At 36.9% G+C, this 22746-nt stretch overlaps 1 protein-coding gene across 5 annotated transcripts in view; it reads right to left on the reverse strand.

Annotated features, from left to right (window-relative positions):
* The window catches only part of GRIP1 (glutamate receptor interacting protein 1), a 335998-nt gene that overhangs the window by 167005 nt on the left and 146247 nt on the right, over window positions 1-22746 (reverse strand). For all 5 annotated transcript variants that reach the window (XM_025285057.3, XM_044941590.2, XM_044941589.2 and 2 more), the window contains exons 5-7: window positions 15273-15356; window positions 8674-8749; window positions 6214-6359 (exon numbers count right to left, since the gene is read on the reverse strand). In XM_025285057.3, the coding sequence (XP_025140842.1) occupies window positions 6214-6359; window positions 8674-8749; window positions 15273-15356 (306 nt within the window). The remainder of the gene's footprint in view (window positions 1-6213; window positions 6360-8673; window positions 8750-15272; window positions 15357-22746) is intronic.

Below are 22746 nucleotides of genomic sequence, written 5' to 3' on the forward strand. Positions count from 1 at the left end.
AGTGGCTCTGAAATCAAATATGTAGAAGTGAGTGAGATGAGTAGGAATAAGAGGATTCTGCAAAAATTAATTTTTTAGATAAAAATGGAGACAGTATAACAAAATCTATTTTTAATCATAGAAAAGTAACATTCTTAATAAACTGCTGCTTCCCTTTAAAAGTTAGACTTCTTTTATACAGGAAACTCCCTGGGCTTCTGTTTATGATATTCTCTATGAATAGGAGAAGGTTTCTGTGAATAGGTGCTGGGGACTCACAAGGAAGCACGTGGATCATAAATACTCTTAAGGCCCTTGAAAAAATCCAGTTTCTAGTAAATTGAGATCATCTGGAAGAAACTGATTTGCCCCTAGAAAATACAAACAGTGGTCAATTTACTCTTGGTACTTATGACTGAGAAGTGACTAGTGGAAGTTATATATTTTGATCTTCATATTCTGGAAAAATGAAATGCAAAGCACAGCCAAGATTCAGTGCGGTAACACCAATAAACCTATATAACTTTTTGGTTGCAACAAAAGTAATCATTTCTTCTGAAGACTCAACATCCTCAATCCATCCCTGATGAAACAATCTCTTGAAAATCATTAATATTATTTCATGTTTGCTTAGGAAGGAATGTAAGTAAGGATTAGCCATACAGCTGGGCAAAGATGTAATACAGTTGGGTATGTCTAAGAAAAGAGTAACATCTTTCTCAGTATTCTTGATTTTGCATGCTGATTTAGTCCAAGGAAATAGAAGGAAAAATTTGAAGCCAAGCAGAGAAATAATCGAGAGTCACGACTTACAGGAACTCAGAAAAACACCACAGGTAGGTTAAGAGGTTTTGTGACTTAAAGATTCATGATGTCATTTGGTAAGGTAAGATGATATCAAGAAGTAACTTCATTTTAAACCTACAAGATAAACATTGATATTTTGCTTTATTCTATACACACCCACTTAATGATGATTAGTTGTAAGAACAGATAAACTAAACTCTTACTTCCTCCTAGACCCTGTCTTACCAGTCTTACTGCAATAAATTTTCTGGAAAATTTTATCACTAAATTCAACTTTAGTTGATAAAATTGGTAGTTCCAACAGCTTTCCCAAATATACTACTGAATATGCTAAAGTTTTTGAGCTGAGATTTACTAAAAAATATATCTGATTAATATCAATGAGTCAGAGGGATGATCAATATCTCTGCACACACACCCATGCAGGTGTTTCCTGCAAAATAATTTGTGTATTTTTAGTAGCATATAAATAAATACAATCAATATTTATATTTATGATTATAGACATACACCTGCTTCTTGAGTTATAATGTGACATCATTTTAATAGTATATAAATAAATGAAAGTGTTAAAAGTAAAATTAAAGCATCAAGAATGTTCTGAGTGGCAAATGAAAGGGTGCTTCATATCATGATTCATCCGGGAAACATACATTCAGTTTACCATGGGATCCCACTGCATACCCATCAGAATAGTTACCATAAAGCAGACTGAGAATACCATGTGTTGGTGAGGATGTGAAATTAATGAAAATTTTCATATGCTGTTAGTGGGAATAAAATATTTAACATTTGACTGTGTCTTTGAATGGGCACCTATTACTTTCATCAACTCAACATTATCTGCTTTGGGGAAGTGCCATTTTTTGGCTCATTCTGTTCAACATATGTTCCATCCTCCCCTACCAAAGAGCAGTTCAGTTGCTCAGTCATGTCCGACTCTTTGAGACCCCATGGACTGCAGCACACCAGGCCTCCCAATTTTTTTTTCAAGTATCCTAAAAATACTAGAATTTTTTTCTCAAAAACAAAAAATGAGAGTGCTAAACTATTTTTAATGGTACTTTGACTTTCAGGTAGTTTGAAAGAAATACCAATTGGATCTCTCAAAGTAAGTAGCAGGCTATGCTGTATTACCCACTCATTTCACTCCTTTTAAGGAGAAAGAATAACAAACAACAGCAACAAAAAAACATGTTGCAAAAACAGGGGAAGTTTTTTGTTTTTATAAAAGGAAAGGTTGGTTAGTATTTGATGAACAGCCATTCTAACTGAAAGTATCTCATATTCTGATTTTCTAAAGGGCCATTTTTACTTCTTTCCACAAATTGTCATTCTTAATTATCTGACCACATCTATGCCTAATGCCATCTTAACATAATTAGTAGAACAGAAATAGAAAAAGAAAGAATGAAAAAACAGAGAAAAAGGAGAATAACAGTAGAGAAATATCAGAAAAAAATCTACGTAAGACAATTAAAATAGTGAAAAGTATTGACATGTGAAAAACAGAGTAGAATGCAAAAATAAAGAAAGGGGAGGCTAGAAAGGGAAGGAGGAAGAAAGAGAGAAAGAGAATGAGGAACAGAATGAGAGAGAAAAGGATGAGGGAGAGAAAGTCAGCAGGTGCAAGAGAGGTGAACAGAGAGAAAAAGGAATTTAAAAAGAAATAAAAAATCAAAATCAAAGTTTGCTCACCTGCTACATAAAGTTAGCAGAACTTAGAAGAATAATATAATAAATGTACTATATGAATAAATAATTTTCTCCTCATAAATGTCTTTTTATGACAATAAGAACTCTTATGCTAAGACTTTCAATTCGAAAGTCCTATGCCGAAATCTGGTCTGAAACTAGATATAATCAGACTGGCTAGCCCAGATGTGGAGTCCAGTTATATTTAACAACTTAGGGTATGATTCTAAAAATTAGTGGACATGTGATGGAATCTTTATTAAATAATTCAGGGATATTAAGTAACTTTAGAAAAAAATGAATATTTAAATTCTAAGAAAAATACTAGATCTAAGTTTAAAAAAAAAGAAACTTACATATGTCAGAAAGGGCATATAAACAACTAAAAAGAATTTTTACAAAACACTGATAAGAACCAGTATCCTTAATATATACATAGGTACACAAACCAATTAAAAAAAAAAAAAAAACTCCAATAGGAAAAAGAAAACTAAGAATGCCTCCAAAAGAAAAAAGGAATACAGAACATAAGCAGACAATGCAAAACAAAAATGGCTAGTGTTCATGTGAAAAAACATTTACTTGCACTAGAAGATTGTTTGAAAGTAAATTAAAATATAAATATTTTTTTAACTTAAAAAATTAAAAACATAATATTCAAAGTTGTATCTGGTGCTCTGATGAGATAAGTACATTTAAAACATTGCTGGCAGTAATATAAAATAGTATAATCTTTATAGACAACAACCAGAATTATGTATCAAATATTTTAAAAAGAAATATGCCCTTTGACTTAATGAAGTCAGAAATACAAAGATTTGGGTAAAAGAATATTAATTCCAGTTATTTATAATAGCATTCTGTTGGGAAATGGTTATGTAAATAAAGGCTTTATTTTTGGGTATGGTATAAAGTATGAAATTAATTGAATTTTTTCCCATGGGGCTAACTAATTGACCCAGTATCATTGACTGACTAGCTCAGTCGTTCCCCACTAATGTAAGGCTATACTTGTGCAGTGGTCTGTGGCATTGGACTCTCTTCCATTGGTTTATTTATTACCCCATGTAAATATTACACAGACTTAATGGCACAATTTTAGAATGAGTCTTGATGTTGGATGCAACAAGTTTCTCTACTTTTATATTGTTTCAAAAACATGTTGGCTGTTTTCCCCCTCTCCACTTTTCTTACTGCATATACATTTTAGAAATAGCTCTTAAAAGTCCTCTGAAGATCCTTCTGAGATTTTGAACAGAATTTATGGATGCATTTGAGAGAAATGATATATTTTTAGATATTAAAACTTCCCACTCAAGATTATGACACAGGTCCTTTTTAAGTATTGTTTTACATATATGAATATCTGTAATGTTTATATTTAATGGGAACTTTCACCTTTTGCTGTGTTTATTTATATGCTGCTGCTGCTAAGTCGCTTCAGTTGTGTCCAGACTCTGTGCGACCCCATAGACGGCAGCCCACCAGGCTCCCCTGTCCCTGGGATTCTCCAGGCAAGAACACTGGAGTGGGTTGCCATTTCCTCCTTCATGCTAAGTCACCTCAATTGTGTTTGACTCTTTGCAACCCTGAGAACTGCAGCCCACCAGGCTCCTCTGTCCACAGGATTCTCCAGGCAAGAATACTGGAGTGGGTTGCCATGCCCACCTCCAGGGGATCTTTCTGACCCAGGGATTGAACTTGCATTTCTTGTGTCTCCTGCCTCGGCAGACAGGTTCTTTACCACTAGTGCCACCTGGGAAGTGAGGCGTATGAATCTAAAATCTGTCATACAGAATGAAGTAAGTCAGAAAGAAAAAAACAAATTTATATGGAATCTAGAAAATGGTACTGATCAACCTATTTGCATGGCAGGAATAGAGACACAGATATAGAGAAAGGACTTGTGGACACAACAGGGGAAGGAGAAGGTGGGGCAAATTGAGAGAATAGCACTGAAACATATACAGGACCAAATGTAAAACAGATAGCTAGTGGGAAACTGAAGTATACACAGGGAGCTCAGCTTGGTGCTCTGTGATGACCTAGAAGGGGTGGGATTGGGGGTACGGTGAGAGGAAGGCTGAAGAGGGAGGGGATATATGTACAGTTACAGCTTTATCACATTGTTGTACAGCAGAAAACAACACAATATTGTAAAGCAATTATCCTCCAGTTGAAAATAAAATTTAAAAACAGGAGGATAATTGCTTTACAATATTGTGTTAGTTTCTGCTGTGATCACACTTTCTGAGTGTTTGTTTGGCATGTACCTGTTTACTATCTCTCATTCTTATCAATGTCAAGCTTCATAAAGGCAGAAACCAGGTCTGTTTTGTTTATTTCTATAGTCTCTGTACTTGTCACTGAGCTTAAATATTAAAAAAAGAAATATTTGTAGACTGAATGAGTTAAACATGTCAAACATTTGCTTCAATTTTTAGCATTAATAATACACTGGATCATCACTTAAAATATATCTTATTTGTATAATTTTATTTTATCTTCTTAACTGCCTTTCAAAATAGGCATTCCTAGTCTCCATCTGACAAAGAAGGTAACTTAAGGAACAGGGAAATAAGTTAACACGGTTAAACTAATAGCTAGAAATCAGTAGAATTGAAAAAGAACCCAAATTGTCTAACTCAAAAGACATATAAAAATAAAAAGAGGAAGAAAAGAGGAAGAAAGAGAAAACAAGGGAAAGGAAGAACAGAGGGAGGAGAGCTCATTCATCCCCGACCTTTCCATCTCAAGAGCATACCACACCACTTACTCTGAGAACTCTGTAACTCTCAAACTTTACATCTTTAAGGAAGCCTCATACCTCATACATTTCAGGCCAGTAGACAGATTGAGAACACTTTCAAGCAACATTCTTCTACATGAACCATACAGAGTGGGAAATAAAGGAGTTTGCAGTTACAGAGTAAGTCTCTTTTGCTCAGCTACATTTTACCAGCATAGAACTTGCTAGTTAAGTCAGGCACACAATCAAGTCTGAAAATTTTAAGAAGTATTTACAGCATGACTTAAGTTTCAACTTCAGGTTCCAATTCATTATCTCATAATTTCTCTGCCTTAGTCAACATTACACAAAACTTTGACACTCTCTCCCCATTGAAAAGGCATGTGAGAATACCTTTCTAGTTTTACTATAGTTGAGAAGGTAGAAATAGAATTACTTTTTATCGGAATCATTATTTCAGGAAAGGATACTGTATTCAACTTCTCATTTTAGTCAAGGATGCGATATGTCCCCTTTCCTTTCTTTGTCCCTAAGTCTGATGATAAAATGGTAATAATTTCTATTAATTCTGATTAGCTGGTTTCATATTGTGAAGTTACAAGAAGGAAAGGAACATCCTACTGTTTCCAGTCTCCATGTAGTAAAAGAAAAAGTACCAACCCCTAAGTTAATAATACTGTTTTTGTGAATTGGAGGGAGAAAATACTTTCCTGCCAAAGGGTAATCTACGTATAAGAGCTGATTGCTAGGTGAAACATGCTGACAGAATGAGATGCTTTTATAGATTCTATCGACACGAGAACTATAAATTGCTGAGAAGTGACCCTCACCTCTTCCTGAACTCAGAGGACTAACATAGCATTGATGAAATTCTGTCTGCTACAGGAGGACATAACAGTTCATTCTTAATCCAAAGTGGCTTATCAGGAATGGACAGTGACACGATGTAGACTTCGAGATCCCAACCTCAGTATCTGACATACCCATGACCGAGACATCATATTCGATCAGCAGCGTTGCTTCTTGCCCACACTGTTTGAGAATACTCATGGCCTCAGCATGCGTGGTTCCAAGAAGTCGAATTCCATCCACACTGAGCAACCTATCACCAGGTTTGATTGTACCCTCTCTGAAGGGAGAATAAAGAAACAGTCATTAATTTAGCATCGTGGGGCTTAACATTAATAGTCACTTAGCCAAAGTGGCTGTTTCACACAGTCTGCCATCCACTCCCTTTGCATTTCCTTCTAAGCATCAAGTGTGACATGAACAGAAGGAACCTTGAACAGAAAATTGCTGCAATATGAAAATCAGTAATAAGAAAATAACAACACAATAGCAAATAACCAAGTCACCCACGATGAACTCCTGGGGTGCAAGAGTAATAAAGGCACATTTTCTCTTTTCTAGGATTTTTTTTTGCCAAAATGTCTAAAATTGATTTATTAAAGCCAAGGAAATAGCACTCACCTATTTTCCCAAAGCTTGGTGAGCAGAAAAGCCTGCTGATTCCATTCGATTTATCACCAGTGAACCCAAGCTGGAGAAAGAACGCTGGTGAAAAATTTCCCTAGTCTCTGCATTTTCCTACTGATTTATAAGGCCATTTGGTGATCATTAAATTGATTCAGTCTCATATTCCCTGGAAAAGGCAGGCAAATACTATTCTCCCTTCTGTAGACACAGACACTCAAGGCAGTGGGAGAAGATGCCTCAGCACAATACTGACACCACTGAAGTGCAGCCAGAGAGGCTTCCAGATTATAACCCCTGGTGCAGGAGAGTCAACAAAGAAGAGAAAATCAAATGTGGGGATTACAAGTTTAGGCTTTGGGAAGAATAAAAATGATGTCTTAAACATCTTTCACCCAGGCAACTCTCCATGAAATTTAAACCTAAAATTTTATCTTAAAATTTTTGGTTTCCTTTGTGTGTGTTAGTTACTCGACCATGTTCGACTCTATATGACTCCATGGACAGTAGCCTGCCAGGCTCCTCCGTCCATGGAATTCTCCAGGCAAGAACACTGGAGTGGGCTGCCATTTCCTTCTCCAGGGGATCTTTCCGACCCAGGGATTAAACTTGGGTCTCCTGCATTGCAGGCAGACTGTCTGAGCCACCAGGGTTTCCTTTAGTTTTATATTAACTTGGTAAAATGTTCATAAACTAGTAGCCTGCTCTTGACATTTCTGCCAACTCCAACTCACAATGTTAATAACAAATGGAAATATTCTTATTTGCTCCAGGAAGAATAATTCACAAGAAAAGCATGAGAAGAAGAAAAAAACAACAAAATACTTTGTATTATCCTCCACAAAGGCAAATAACTTTAGCAGAAGGGAGAACCCAAGTGTCTTCATATTTTCTTATTGTATAATAAACTTCAAGTTTTTTTAAAAAAGTGAGCTAAGAGTATGAGCTTTGAAGGAAAATAAATCTAAATTCCTATCCTAGCTGGCAAGTCATTTAAGCATATGGTTCCTCAGTTTAGTCATCAGTAAATGTGGATAAAAATACCTCATTTAGTGAATGGTTGTGAGGATAAAATAAGATAATGTCTGCTAAGTACTCAGCACAGTTCTTGGCCCATGGTAATCACTCAACAAGCCGTATTTACTATTATTATTGCTATATCTAGTGCTTTTGAAAGGTTTTTAAAAATCCATTCTAGGTTGAAACATTTTGTGCAGAGTTGGAGGTAATCAGTGCATTTTCCTCTTCTCCTCTCCTATCCAGTAGCAGGAGTTGTGTTCCCTACCATTATGGAGCAGACTTTTGTTGTGGGAAGTAATACAAAGATAAGTGTCTCAAAGACATCTAAGCTGTGTGTTCATTTGGGACTTCTCCATCCAAAAGGTTTATGTAGGAAATCTTCAAATTAGCAAGGAAGAAACACTAAGACCAACAATATTCCTTCCCTTTTACTAAAAATTACTTCTACTTTGACATTCATAGTCATCCTCAAGGTATAACAATAATGACAAGGATGTTGGAAATAGTAAGAGTCAGAACCCCATCATCTATCTTTCCAGGTTAGAAGATTAGCAATTGGAAAGGTTACATCTCAAGGACTTGCTGTAAAAGGGCCAGATGCTTTTTATTAAATGCCTTCAGTATGACAGGCCCCCTGCAATGCACCATAAATCTCCAATCCTTAACAAAATGAAAAACCTTGAAAAGTAGGCATTATTCTCTTCATTTTACATTTGGAGGAAAGTGAGCGGATAACTGGTAAGTCACACACCAAACACATAGGGTGGTAAGTGCTGAATCTGGGGTCAAACTTACTTTCTTCTGATCTTCAGCCTGAACGCTCTTGTTTTCACATTCCGACATATTTATTTAATATCTATCCGTTACTATGAAATTTTTAATTCATCAACTTCTCTGCCAAAGTCCCCAGCTTCATTTAGTCCACTTGGATAGTGACACAGAAAGTTTACCTGTCAGCAGGCCCTCCTGGACGAACACAAGTTATTACAACTGGACGAGATTTATTTCTATCGTCATGTGCTCCCCCTAGCAAAGAAAAGGAAAACAACTTTAAAAAACACTCTTTATTGCTGCCATTAAAAAATTCACTTACAAAATGCCAGTGGAGAAACTGAAATACATTTTATTGTTGTGTGAAGGAACATATATGCTTTCTCTCTAGCACTAAATAAAATCTTGTTCATTTTATATAGAATATATTGTTGATGTCAACATTTCCCCACTTCTAAATAAATATGTGGCTGTAATCACAGGTCAGCTATAAAATGCTTAACAGCTAGTATGATAAGAGCATCAAGTAATTACAAATACTAGTCCAGTTAGAGCAGCTGTTCGTTATGAACAAAGTGTAGGTGGGTATACGTGGTGCCAACCAACCTGGGCCATTATATAGGTGAGTCTACAATGTGAAATGAAGCAAAAACTAAAGGAAAAGAAAAAAAATCGAAATATTAAAAAAATTCAAGCGGCCAAGTGGCCTCCATTAAAAATGGGGTGTTCAAAATAAGTATTAGTGCATTCTAAAAGTACTACCTTTTTAGCACCTCCTACATTTTATGTGTGTTGATGTAACATTTTATATCTTTTATTGTGTATCCCTTAACTAATCTTTGTAGTTATAGCTAATTTTACTATTTCCGTCTTTTAACCTTCATATTCACTTTATAAGTGGTTGATCCACTACCTTTACCATATATTTGACTTTACCAGTGAGATTTTTTTCTTTCATATATTTTCTTATCTAGGGCCTTTATATTCATATATTTAGGGCCTTTTTCTAATTAGCTTGCAGATATCCCTTTAACATTTCTTGTAGGGCCAGTTTAGTGGTAATGAACTACTTTTGCTTTTGCTTGTCTGGGAAACTGTCTCTCCTTTAATTCTGACAGTTAACCTTGCCAGGTAGAGTATTCTTGGAAGTTTTTGCCTTTTAGCACTTTGAATATGTTACTTCCTTCAGGCCTGCACATTTTCTGCTGAAAAATCAACTAATAGTCTTATGGGAGTTCCTTGTATATAATGAGTGGTCTTTCTCTTTCTGTTGTTAAGATACTCTCTTTAACTTTTGACAGTTTAATTATAATGATCTTGGTGTGAATCTCTTTGGGTTCATCTTGTTTGAGATTCTCTATGCTTCCTGGACCTGGATGTCTGTTACCTTCCCCCAGTTAGAAAAATTTTTAGTGACCCTTTTCTTCAAATAACTTTTTTGTCCCTTTCTCTTTCTCTCTTCTCTTTCTGGACCCCTATAATGTCAATGCTAGTATGCTTTATGTTGTTCTACAAGTTCCTTAAATTATCCTCATTTTTAAAAATTTCTTTTTCTATTCTGTTTGAGTGACTTCTACTGCCTTGTCGTCCAGGTCACCTGCCTGTTCTTCTGTTTCATCTAGTTTGCTGTTCAACCTCTCTAGTGTATTTTCAGTTCAGTTATTGTATTCTTCAACTCTATGACTTCTGTTTGGTTCCTTATTACGTGCTGTTTCTCTTTGTTGAAGTTCTCTCTGTGTTCTTCATTCTTCTCCTGAGTTTGGTGAGCATCCTTATGACCATTACATTGAACTCTTTATCAGGTGCAGAGAATATTACTTCTCTCTATTTCATTAAGCTTTTTTTTTTTTTCCTGAAGTTTTACCTTGTTCCTTCATTTAGAACATTTTCTTCTATTTCCTCATTTTGCTTGACTCTGTTTCTATTAGTATGCAAAACAGCTATCTCCTCAGTCCTGAAGGACAGTCTCTGCCTTGACATGGCCCTCTTATCCTTTTGGGGGAAGCAGGAATTCAGCTACTTCTCCAGTTCTTCTCAGAGTAAACTGTTTTATATATAACTGTATATTTGTTGTATTTGTGGGAGGAAGTGAGTTCAGGATCTTCTAACCCTGCCATCTTAAACTATCTTCTATCCATTTCCACTTTTTTCACTATTGTTTGTCTGACTTGATTTCCTCATACATCACCTTCCTGGCCACCCATCTGGATGGTCTCTAGTTTGCCAGTATTTGATAAATATTAATGTTACCATTAAGAACTTCTTTAATATTTGCCTGGTTGAACAGACTGACATTTCCCATATTTGGTACAGGTAGAGAGGTTGACCTAAAGAGCCTAGCCTAAGAGAAAAATCAAAAGGCATTCATGGTTCCTGATGAAAGCAAATGTTTCCTTTATGTTCATTTCTATTACAAGTGATTTATCCAGTCTGAATGATTGGTAAAATCTCCATTTCAGTATTTTTTTTAAAATTCAGTTTGATGGCTTCTTTGAGCCCCCTTACTTAAAATAGGAAATTCACGACTTTCTCAGAAGAAAATTTTTAATGAAAATTATGACAAGTTACAGCACATGCTTAACCATATTTATATAAATACCATCATGTAACTTCTTTTTTGCAAGGTAATTATAAAAAGATAGGTTTACTTTCCTTTGAAGGGTTTTGATTCAGAAAAAGATAAAGGCTGAAGGCAGCAAGAAACTTTTCCACTATTTTGATTTGAAGGTCCAAATACAAGTATGTTAACAGTGGATACATGTCAAAATGTGAAAGAGGTAACTCTAAATTACTTGATATGTGACATTTTATCATTATTTGAAATAATGAGCCAAGTTTAGTTTGTGATTCACTTAGGTGCTAGATGTTTGGAGCTATAAAGCAAAATAAAGACCATTCAGAGCCCACTGGTATTTTAGATCTTAGCTGCTCATTAACATCAACCACCTGGATGCTTTATTAAAAATATCGATGCCAGGGACACAATGTAGACCGAATCTGAATTTGGGCTCCATATGTTAAATGAGTACACATAGCTACAGTTTTTACAGTTGAAAATGACTAGAGAAACTGCCTCATCCAAAGTGAAAAGCAAATTAGTAATAGAGTGATTTTTCCTGTTTTTTAAATTTATCACAAAATGTTATCTATTTTTAAAAATTTTTATTGGACTAGAATTGATTTGCAAAGTTGTGTTAGTTTTTGCTGTATATCAAAGTGAATCAATTATACATATATCCAGTCTTTTTTATATACTTTTCCAATATAGGTCATTTCAGAGTACTAAGTAGAGGTTCCCGTTCTATACAGTGAAAGTGAAAGTGTTCGTTACTCAATTTTCGACTCTTTGTGACCCCATGGACTGTAGCCCACCAGGCTCCTCTGTCCACAGAATTCAAGAATTCCGTGGCAAGAATACTGGAGTGGGTTGCCATTTCCTTCTCCAGGGGATCCTCCCAACCCAGGGATTCTCCCAACCCAGGGATCAAACCCGGGTCTCCTGCATTGCAGGCAGATTCTTTACTTTCTAAGCCACCAGGAAAGCCCTACTATGCAATACAGTAAGTCCTTATTAGTTACCTATTTTACTTATAGGTAACTAATACTTTGACATATAGGTAACAATACTTTGGCCACCTGATGCCCAGAGCCAACTCATTGGAAAAGACCCTGATGTTGGGAAAGATTGAAAGCAGGAGGAGAAGGGGACTACAGATGATGAGATAGTTGGGTGGCATCAACAATTCAACGGACATCAGTTTGAGCAATCTCTGGGAGATGATGAAGGATAGGGAAGCCTGGTGTGCTGCAGTCCATGGGGTTGCACAGAGTCAGACACGACCGAGCAACTGAAGAACATTTTCCATATACTAGAGTGTATATATCAATCCCAATCTCCCAATTTTTCTCTCCTCCTTCCTTATGCCCTTGTAACCATAAGTTTGTTTTCTACATCTGTGACTCTATTTCTGTTTTATAAATAAATTCATTGATTTTCTTCCTGTTAATCTAAACCATCTTCTGCTTGGTGGCAAAGGAATTAACAGAAATTTAACTCTCCATGATTTAGGCTGGAACAACATTTTTTATTTTATGGGTGCAAGGTTCTATTGTTTATGCAGTCAAGGTTTTTGAATCATGACATACAGCATGAGAAAGGTAATTCAATTCATCAGCTAAAGGCCTGGCTTACTGTTAAAAGACCCATCCTAAGTGAGTAAGAAGAAATTCTCTAGCACTAAATGAACATGCTTCATCTGCAATATCTTCCTCTCCTTCCTTCGAATTTCCCATTGATCTAAGTTAAGCTCATATCCCTTCTATGCCATAATGTCTTATCTGCCATGACAGCATTTATCCATAGTACTTTTTCATTCTGCAACTCTCTTTGTGATTAACCAATAACTCTTAAGGGATGGGTACTGGCCACCTTTTGAGCATGGAAGACCCTCCAGATGGGCCTCAAATTGGTTTAAAATATAAGTTCTTTATTTATGCTCATTAAAAATTTTGCAAAATTTGACAAATTTTTGTGTTCAACCAATGTACTAAGGGAGTTATTAAAACCTACAAAAATCTGGTACTCATAAACTAAAAGGCTTCCCTAGTGGCTCAGACAGTAAAGAATCTGCCTGCAATGCAGGAGAACCTGGGTTTAATACCTGGGTCGGGAAGATCCCTGGAGAAGAGAATGGCTATGCACTCCAGTATTCTTGCCTGGAGAATTCCATGGACAGAGAAGCCTGGTGGGCTACAGTCTATGGGGCCACACAGAGTTGGACATGACTAAGTGACATAAACTAAAATTGGCTCATTATTACTAAGGTTTTATAACCAGTACAATACCAAGAAGTCTGATGTCCACACAAATCTAGGCATCATTCATCCATTCTTTCATTTAAAAAATGCCTACGATGTACTTGGTAGGTGTTTAGGCTCATATTTTTAAAACTCTTATGAAGCATGAACACACAGATATCTGAAATTCCTGCAAACGGTGGGAAGGACATCTGTTACCATCATACCATCAGTTGTCTTGAGGTGACTGCAGATTGAAATTGCTTCTATTCTTTTTAGTTCTTAAACGATAAATTACTGTTGGTTTAGCTCTTTCATTAGCAATTTGATTTGTTATTGATTAACCAGACAGCAACTAGTGATGAATATCTGCACCAGCAGTATTTTTTACCGCAGCATTTCAATAATTAGACTGGTAAGCATGTGATTCAAGTGTACCTCTCTTTCACACTTATGTTGAAAAACTAGATTTGAATATACCATCCTCCAAGCTAAAATTACTTGTACACTGACTTTTCATTACATTCATCTAATTTTTTACACAGAAATTTGAAAATGGTTAAGGTAAATGACCTTGGGGTTTGTGGCTCCACCTAAATGTAGGACTGGGTCAGTAAAGTATAATAACTAGTGGTCTAAATCACTGAGTGGGGTCGTAGTTGCCTGTTTTCTCTAACACTCATTTGGGCATTATATCAACTTATGCCTTAAAATTCACTGGACTATAATTGCCTGTGGATCAGGGTTCTGTCTCATGATTTCACAGGACTCTGCCCTATGCCGACATGTTGACATGTCCCTAATGAATATTTGATTGATTGATTTGCTACATGACTGACATAGAATTGAACCTATGCCTAAAACTTTCATCTAAGGCAAGTTTGTATAATGAATACATCTCTTTCATTCCTTGAGGCATGTCTATTTCTTAAGATGGTTAGTTAATTTTAATTAATGTGAAAAATGTTGATAGAGTTTTGCTGCTGGTGAAGTACAAAATGTAATAGGTAAAAACAACAACAACAAAAAAACCATAAGGAAATGTTAAAAAAAATTCCTGATGCTTACCTAGTTTCCTATTGAACCTCAAGTGTCATACTAGAAATTGTGAGTTGTTAATGCATGTGTAGACTTTAAGGATGAAATTGCTAATAATAAAAGAAAACATTAAAAGCCAGCATTGTAGCTCAGAATTAATGGTCCTGTAGACAGACTGTGGACAAAATTTCACCTGAAATATTTATTATTAATACCATTCAAAAATAAGATGGACTGATGTACCGAGGTGCTCAAGGGATTAGATTATCTGCAATTCCTTTTTAGGAAGTTACAATAACAAAGTGCATTTTAGGAAAAAATAATTTAAACAAAGTTGCTGAACCCTAGTGTATTCAATCAAATCAAGCAATATTCACCAACATTTTTGACTCAATGATAAATGATATAGAAAAATATATAAGGGAAGCAAAAGACATGTTGACAAAAGCAGGATGACTATGAATTGACAAGGTTTACAAACAATGACTTCTTGCTGTGTATTAATGAACTGAAATAAATTAGCCAGATCATTTGGACTCCATTTTGATTCCCAATTATTGCTTTATTTCTTTAAAGAAAAATGGATGCAAAATTATGAGGTAACATTGTGTGTGTGTATTAGTTGCTCAGTCGTGTCTGAATCTTTGTGACTCCATGGACTGTAGCCCACCAGGCTCCTCTATCCGTGGAATTCTCCAGGCAAGAATACTGGAGTGGGTTGCCATCTCCTTCTCCAAGGGATCTCCCTGACCCAGGGATCAAACCTGGGTCTCCTGCACTGCAGGCAGAGTCTTTGCCTTCTGAGCCACCAGAGAAGACATAAGGTGACTTCAGGCACTGAAAACATCAGTTTTTTTGAAATGACTTTCTAGTTTACTCCCAACAGTTCAATGACAAATTCTCCAAGAATATCTGACGGTTCTATTTTCTAACTGCCACCTACCTCGTATTACAAAACCGAAGGTATTTCCTTCTTTGTGTAACGTGACTTCCACCGTTCGGAAAATAACACTCGATCCTTGAACAGCTAAAAACAGGAAAAAGAGAGGGAAATAAGTCTTATTTCATAATAACATTTCTAGATTTTTTTTTTGATGGGAATAAAACAGTAGAGATTTCTTGTTGCAAATAATTCTTATTGAGTAATTAAACAGTTAAAAAATCTGTTTTTAAAGAAAATATTAGAAAAAAATTGGAATGACATACAAATATCATAAAATAGTTGTCTGTATAAATGACTTATATAATTAAGGTCCAGGTGGAATCAAAACCAGAGATACTTCCTTTCTTCCTGTGTAGCCAGTTTTTAGAGCATAATATTCACATTGTTAAAACTCTATATAACAAGAGAGACAATCTTCATGTGATAAATAGAATTGTTTTCCCTTTGTATTATGCAAAAGTTATACACAATTTTTGTAAAACTTACAAAATAATTGTTTTATTTTATTTTTTCCTTTTTATTACTTACAAAGTTTTATAGAAAGAACACATCTGAGTATCATTCTAATTGGTGATGACAACTGGATAACACTCATAAAACATAACTGTTCTTGAGTAACTAATAATTATCTTTTTTGCAGCTAGCACAAGAAGAAAAGTATTACTCTCAGATTGCCATTAATAGGTTAAGCTGATGCAAATTGATTTTCTGACATGATGCATAGCAATTAAACAAAGACATCAACAACCCAAATGAAACTTGGAGAGTAAAAGAAATTTGAAGTACATTCAAAATATTACTACTAACTAATAAAATAAAGATCTACTTAATTTTACTTGATACCATCATGCTCAGGTTATGTTTGCCTGGGTATTGCTCTCATTTCACAAAATGAAATTGCATTGCCAAGTTGCTATCTCTAATTACATTATACACAGTATGAGGAGATAAGTTATATTATGAGCTTCCCTGGTGGCTCAGAAGATAAAGAGTCCATCTGCAATGCAGGAGAACTCAGTTTGATCCCTGGGTCAGGAATAACCTCTGGAGAAGGGAATGGCTCCCCACTCCACTATCAACAAGAAACGTATAGATAAAATTTAAAGGCATCTTTGAAAAGAACATTTCTTTCCACTCATAGGAGTAAAAAATAATTTTAATTAAGCATTAATTACAATTACTTTTTAATTATCATAAATTATGAATCCTTAAAGGAGTGGACACCATTATAAACAGCACACAGTTAAATTCACAAAACTGGACACATGCAGCTGGAACACAAAGTACAATAAGAACTTGGATTTGCTAAAAAGCAATATAAATCTACAGCTGAACAAAATGTTTTGGTATACTGCTGATTTAATTAAATGTCATATTCTTGCTATCAGGGGGATTTCAGTTTATTCTAATCAGCTAGGAGCAGTGCATACAAATATTCAAAAGAATTGAGATACAGTTTTAATTAAATAAAAAAAAAAAACTGAGTTCAAACCGAATGTTTTCTTATTTCCATGACCCAACAAGCCACTTGAAGAAATTGGTTAAGAACATGATCTTTCTGTTCCTATTAAGGAAAAGATATGGGGAGAAATAATTAATGAGCATCTATGGAATGTTTTCTGTGTGCCAGAAACTCTGAAAGTGGTTTACAAATTGCATTTAATTTAATCATTAAATCAACTTTCAATTATATACAACCAAATTCTAATTCTGGGCCACCTGTCCTTGTTGGCTGAATGTCTGTTCTGCAGAAGCAAAGCACTGTAATTTTAATTTTGCTTGAACTAAATCTTGCTGACCACAAAATCTTACAATCAAATCTAAAGTCAATATAAAGACTTTAGGGATTATCTACAGCTTTAGATTATCCACACTATTGCTCTTCATCATGGGCAAAGAAAAATGGGAATCCTCACTACATTTTAATATACTTAATGAAATAGATTTGGTCTTTATAATTTATATTTGTGTGACTGGCTCTTTGTGACTGAGGTTTCATATTCCGCACCAGACATCCGGTTTGGCCATGTGAATTCTATTCATAACTTCATGTGTGTGTGTGTGGACGCAGAGATCCAATTAAGGGGCTTACCCAAAGAATCAAACTGAGCACATAAAAGGCCGAGGTAGAACCAATTTTATAATGCAACAACACTACTCCTCAGTATTTTAGTTGTGCTGATGCCCCTTGTTTCTATATGTGCATATGTATGTATTTCTATATCATAAAGTGACACTTTATTTTATTACGGTAGGTTTGGTTTTTCTAAATTATATACTACTCCCCCGCCTCCCCAACACCTATACCTATAGGAGAACAGGAGTTGAGCACTTTCTTACCTCATTACGTTGGTTATGCATAGCTAACTTGCTTTGGCCTATGGGGTGTTAGGGGATGTGAGCAGAATCTGCAAATGTGCTCCTGTGGTTAGGCTTGTCTTGTTTTCCTTCTGCAACTGGCACAGGAAGAGCTTCCCTTGGGTAGCTGATATTCCCTCAGACTACATCCCCTAATGAACCATGTGGAGAAGACCTGGGATGACCCCCTGTCCCCCCAACCATATCATCATCATCACCATTGTGATCATCATCTATAGTCTTTCTATCTCTCTCAGAATTAGACAGGAGAAGTAATCAGGCTGTCACAGGGGCATACCTTAACACATTTACTTGAATTATGGAAAGACTTCTTCTGATAAAAAGCTAGCCTGATTTAGCTGATGGTTTAGCAGCGAGGACTGCCTTTGACAATAAAATTCCATGGCAGACATTTTTCATAAAACAAATGAGGTAAATCTGTAGCTTTAAGATTTGAATGGAAATGGTATTTAAAGATGTATAAAATAAACCTCATGCCAAAATTATATGCTGTCTAACTACTAAGTGAGTGAAATAAACCTCATGCCAAAATTATATGCTGTCTTAACTACTAAAGCTTATCATAAAGAATTTTAGGTGTTAACTAAAAAGTGGATGAGAATTAGGTAATATTTCAAAATTCTTTAAGGGTTATGGGAACAAAAAATTTGAAGGCACTCCTCTAGACCAACTTTGAACATACAAATGCCCAAGATACAGTCTGGTAACATGCTGTCTAAATACAGTCTCGAAATACGACATAATTCTAGAGTCGAAAAGAATGCTAAGCTCATGGAGGTCGACTATTTCATTGTCATTAAGAAACTGAGTATCAGAAAAGGGGAGTTGCTTACCCAGGGTCACAGTTCCATTTTCCTTCTATCTGCTCTCTGTCTCTCTGTACCACTTTCTGTCTTTCTCCCTCTCTCTCATACACACACACACACTCTCATACAGACCTTTCTCCAATTCCTGCTGGACTATGGGGCTGGCTAAGTCTCAGATTGCTGTTTCTTGAGAGAGTTACAGTCTTGGCCTTGGGTGGCCTATCTTTCAGCAGGCAGCTCTCTCCCGGGGGTCTGGCTTGTGCCTGCTCAAGCTGTCTGAGCTCAGTGAAAGGGAGGCTTATTAATCCCTTCGATCTCCCTGAACTCAAAGATCTTATTAATTTATCTAAACATAATAGAAAGAGACGGAGATAATCCTTGGCGAATAGACCTCTGCTATCTGATTTCTACTAAAAACTTCACACTTTTGTGTTTAAAAATATTTTCTCTTTTTCCATCAGCTTTATTGTGTGAGGGAGAAAAGGCAGGTATAATCACCAAGTTAGGAGAGGTTTTAACCCCTGGATATTTCTGATGTCCACCCTCTCCTCTTTAACTCTATTAATGCTATATTTATTCAGAGTATTACCTCTCTTTTGGAAAACTGTAACAGCCTGGGGGCTTATAGCTTCCATTTGACCTCTTAAAATAAGTCTAAAAACTCTGATCTGGGGGGTTTCCCTGGTGGTCCAGTGGTTAAGACTCCATGCTTCCACTGCAGGGGGCATGGATTTGATACCTGGTTGGGAAACTAAGATCCCACGTGCTGTGTGGCATAGCCAAAACATAAGAATAAACCAAAACCAAAACTCTGATCTGAGGATGCTGCTCCTTGGCCTTAAAAACCTTTAAAAAAAGGCTCCTGGTTGCCCACCATTCACGGCTTACAAGGCCCTCCTTCCTTGGTTTAGCTCACTGACCTGTTTACCTCACTGACCTCATCCCTCTGAGGCCCTATCTTTCCTTTTGTGTTCCAGTAATCCCAAACTGGAGATTCAACCTGTGAACTGGACTATCTTCATACTATCTGCCATACCCTATGCCTGGAATGTTCGTCTTCCTCCTGGGCCTGCATAAATGCCTTCCAATCTACTGTGAAATCCCTAGCTCTGGACAACTCAAAATGCTCAACAAATCTCCGCAACTGCCTTACCCTGAGAGCAATACTAAGAGTTCCTCTTAGGAACAGGTTGTGTTTTATTGATATGCATGTACACAGTGGAATAAAAATGCTTAATCAAAGAGCATTAACTCTAGATATTTGACTCTTCTTAACTCCTAGGCAGTGGTGTAAGATAGTGATTTCAAAAAAACTGACTTTAACTTCAAGAAACATAGTACTTTCAGTGTAATAATAATAACAATAACAATAACAATAATAATAGTAATATGGCTAAGATACACTATGGCTTATGGAGTCTGTGCTTATGATCTAAATACATGGTTACAGCCTTGAAATCTTACAAACATTCTACATCCATTACAGTCATTTTGTAGCTGAGAAACCTATAGCTCAGCGAACTTATTAATAATTTCCCCAAAGTCACAAAGCTAGAAAGGGACAAAACTGACACTTAGCTAGTGACACAATGCAAGCTCTCAACACTCTATTTTATTGCCGGCTCTTACTGAAAATAAAAACGCTGTAGCAAAGTTTTAGAACTCAGATTCCAATTGATTTTGTTATAAAATCACCATGAGATTTTCAGTGTTAGATTTTATGTTAAGAATAAGAACTCGTGATTGGTATGTGATTGGTACGTGATAGCACTCTCTGAGTGCTATCTCCTAATCCCAAAGTCTCAAACATCATCTCTAGTCCCATTACTCTTAAATTTACTTTTCTACTCTAGATCTTTCTCACAAATGCCAAACTGTATCTTCAACATTTTCTTGACATTTTCTCTTAGCATGTCAAATAGGCACCTCAACTGTATTATTTTAAACAATGAACTTGAAAAAAAAATTTTTTTAATTTTATTTATTTAATTTGGCCATGCTGCACAGCTTGTGCAATCTGAGTTTCCCCAGTCAGGTATCAAACCTGGACACCCTGCATTGGAAGCACAGATGCCTAATCACTGGACCACAAGGCAATTCCCTCCAGCAATAAACTTCTGATCTTCTCACAAGTCAGCTCTGCCCACATTCTTATCCACCCCCATTAATGGCAACTCCATCCTTCCAGTTGCTCAGGCTTAAAACCTTCTGATGGTCCTTGACTTTTCTCTTTCTGTAGGTGCTCAGTCATGTTTCAGTCTTTGTGACCCCATGGACTGTAGCCCACCAGGCTTCTCTGTCCATGGGGATTCTCCAGGCAAGAATACAGGGGATCTTCCCAGCCTAGGGATTGAACCAGGGTCTCCTGCATTGCAGGCAGATTCTTTACCAGCTGAGCTACCAGAGAAGCCCCCTCTTTTTGCATGCTGCTGCTGCTGCTAAGTCGCTTCAGTCGTGTCTGACTCTGTGTGACCCCATAGACGGCAGCCCACCAGGCTCCCCCATCCCTGGGATTCTCCAGGCAAGAACACTGGAGTGGGTTGCCATTTCCTTCTCTAATGCATGATAGTGAGAAGTGAAAGTGAAATTGCTCAGTTGTGTCCGACTCTTAGCGATCCCATGGACTGCAGCCTACCAGGGTCCTCTGTCCATGGGATTTTCCAGTCAAGAGTACTGGAGTGGGGTGCCACTGCCTTCTCCGCTCTTTTTGCATCAGATCAGATCAGTCGCTCAGTCGTGTCTGACTCTTTGCAACCCCATGAATTGCAGCATGCCAGGCCTCCTTGTCCATCACCAACTCCCGGAGTTCACTCAGACTCACGTCCATCGAGTCAGTGATGCCATCCAGCCATCTCATCCTCTGTCATCCCCTTCTCCTCCTGCCCCCAATCCCTCCCAGCATCAGAGTCTTTTCCAATGAGTCAACTCTTCGCATGAGGTGGCCAAAGTACTGGAGTTTCAGCTTCAGCATCATTCCTTCCAAAGAAATGCCAGGGCTGATCTCCTTCAGAATGGACTGGTTGGATCTCCCTGCAGTCCAAGGGACTCTCAAGAGTCTTCTCCAACACCTCAGTAAAGCATCAATTCTTTGGCGCTCAGCCTTCTTCACAGTCGAACTCTCACATCCATACATGACCACAGGAAAAACCATAGCCTTGACTAGACGAAACTTTGTTGGCAAAGTAATGTCTCTGCTTTTGAATATGCTATCTAGGTTGGTCATAACTTTCCTTCCAAGGAGTAAGCGTCTTTTAATTTCATGGCTGCATTCACCATCTGTAGTGATTTTGGAGCCCAGAAAAATAGAGTCTGACACTGTTTCCACTGTTTCCCCATCTATTTCCCATGAAGTGGTGGGACTGGATGCCATGATCTTCGTTTTTCTGAATGTTGAGCTTTAAGCCAACTTTTTCACTCTCCACTTTCACTTTCATCAAGAGGCTTTTGAGTTCCTCTTCACTTTCTGCCATAAGGGTGGTGTCATCTGCATATCTGAGGTTATTGATATTTCTCTCGGCAATCTTGATTCCAGCTTGTGTTTCTTCCAGTCCAGCGTTTCTCATGATGTACTCTGCATAGCACATTAAATTCATCAGGAAATCCTGTTGGTTCTGTCTTCAAAATAGCTGGGGAATATCAGTGCTTTTCACCATTTCTTCCACCATCCTTCACCTGGATCACTGCAATAGTCCTCCAAATGGTCTCCCAAGCTCCTACCTTTGACTCTGCAGTCTATTCTCAACACAGCAGCCAGAGGAGCCTTTGAAAATGTTAATCAGATCACGTCACTCCTCTGCCCAAACCATACAATGCTTTCCTGCATCATTCAGAGCAAAACTTAAGGTCCCTCCATTGGCCTACATGGATGCTCTATCCTTTACACTTCTTACCACCTCCCCCACTTTTCTTCATGCTTACTCTGTTCCAGCCACACTGTCCTTCTTTATGTTTCTAGAACTAGGCCAGACTATTCCTGCCTTTTGATTTTAGCACTGGCATTTTCTTCTTTCTGGAACTCTTTTAACTCAGAAAACCATATAGCTAATTTCCTCACCTCCTTCAAGTCACTGATTAATGTCACTTTCTCAGTGAAACTGTTCCTAACCACTCTACTTAAAATTGCAGTCCCACTCCCAGCTCACATTCCCAACCCTTCTCCTTGCTTTATTTTTTTCCCCCACAGCATTCATGACCCATAGTATTCATACTACATACAGCTGCTGATCCTTGAACAGCATGGTTTGAACAGTGTGGGTCCATGTACCTGTGGATTTTTTCAATGGCAAATC

The sequence above is a fragment of the Bubalus bubalis genome, chromosome 4 (assembly GCF_019923935.1).
Source record: "Bubalus bubalis isolate 160015118507 breed Murrah chromosome 4, NDDB_SH_1, whole genome shotgun sequence".
Taxonomy (NCBI): domain Eukaryota; kingdom Metazoa; phylum Chordata; class Mammalia; order Artiodactyla; family Bovidae; genus Bubalus; species Bubalus bubalis.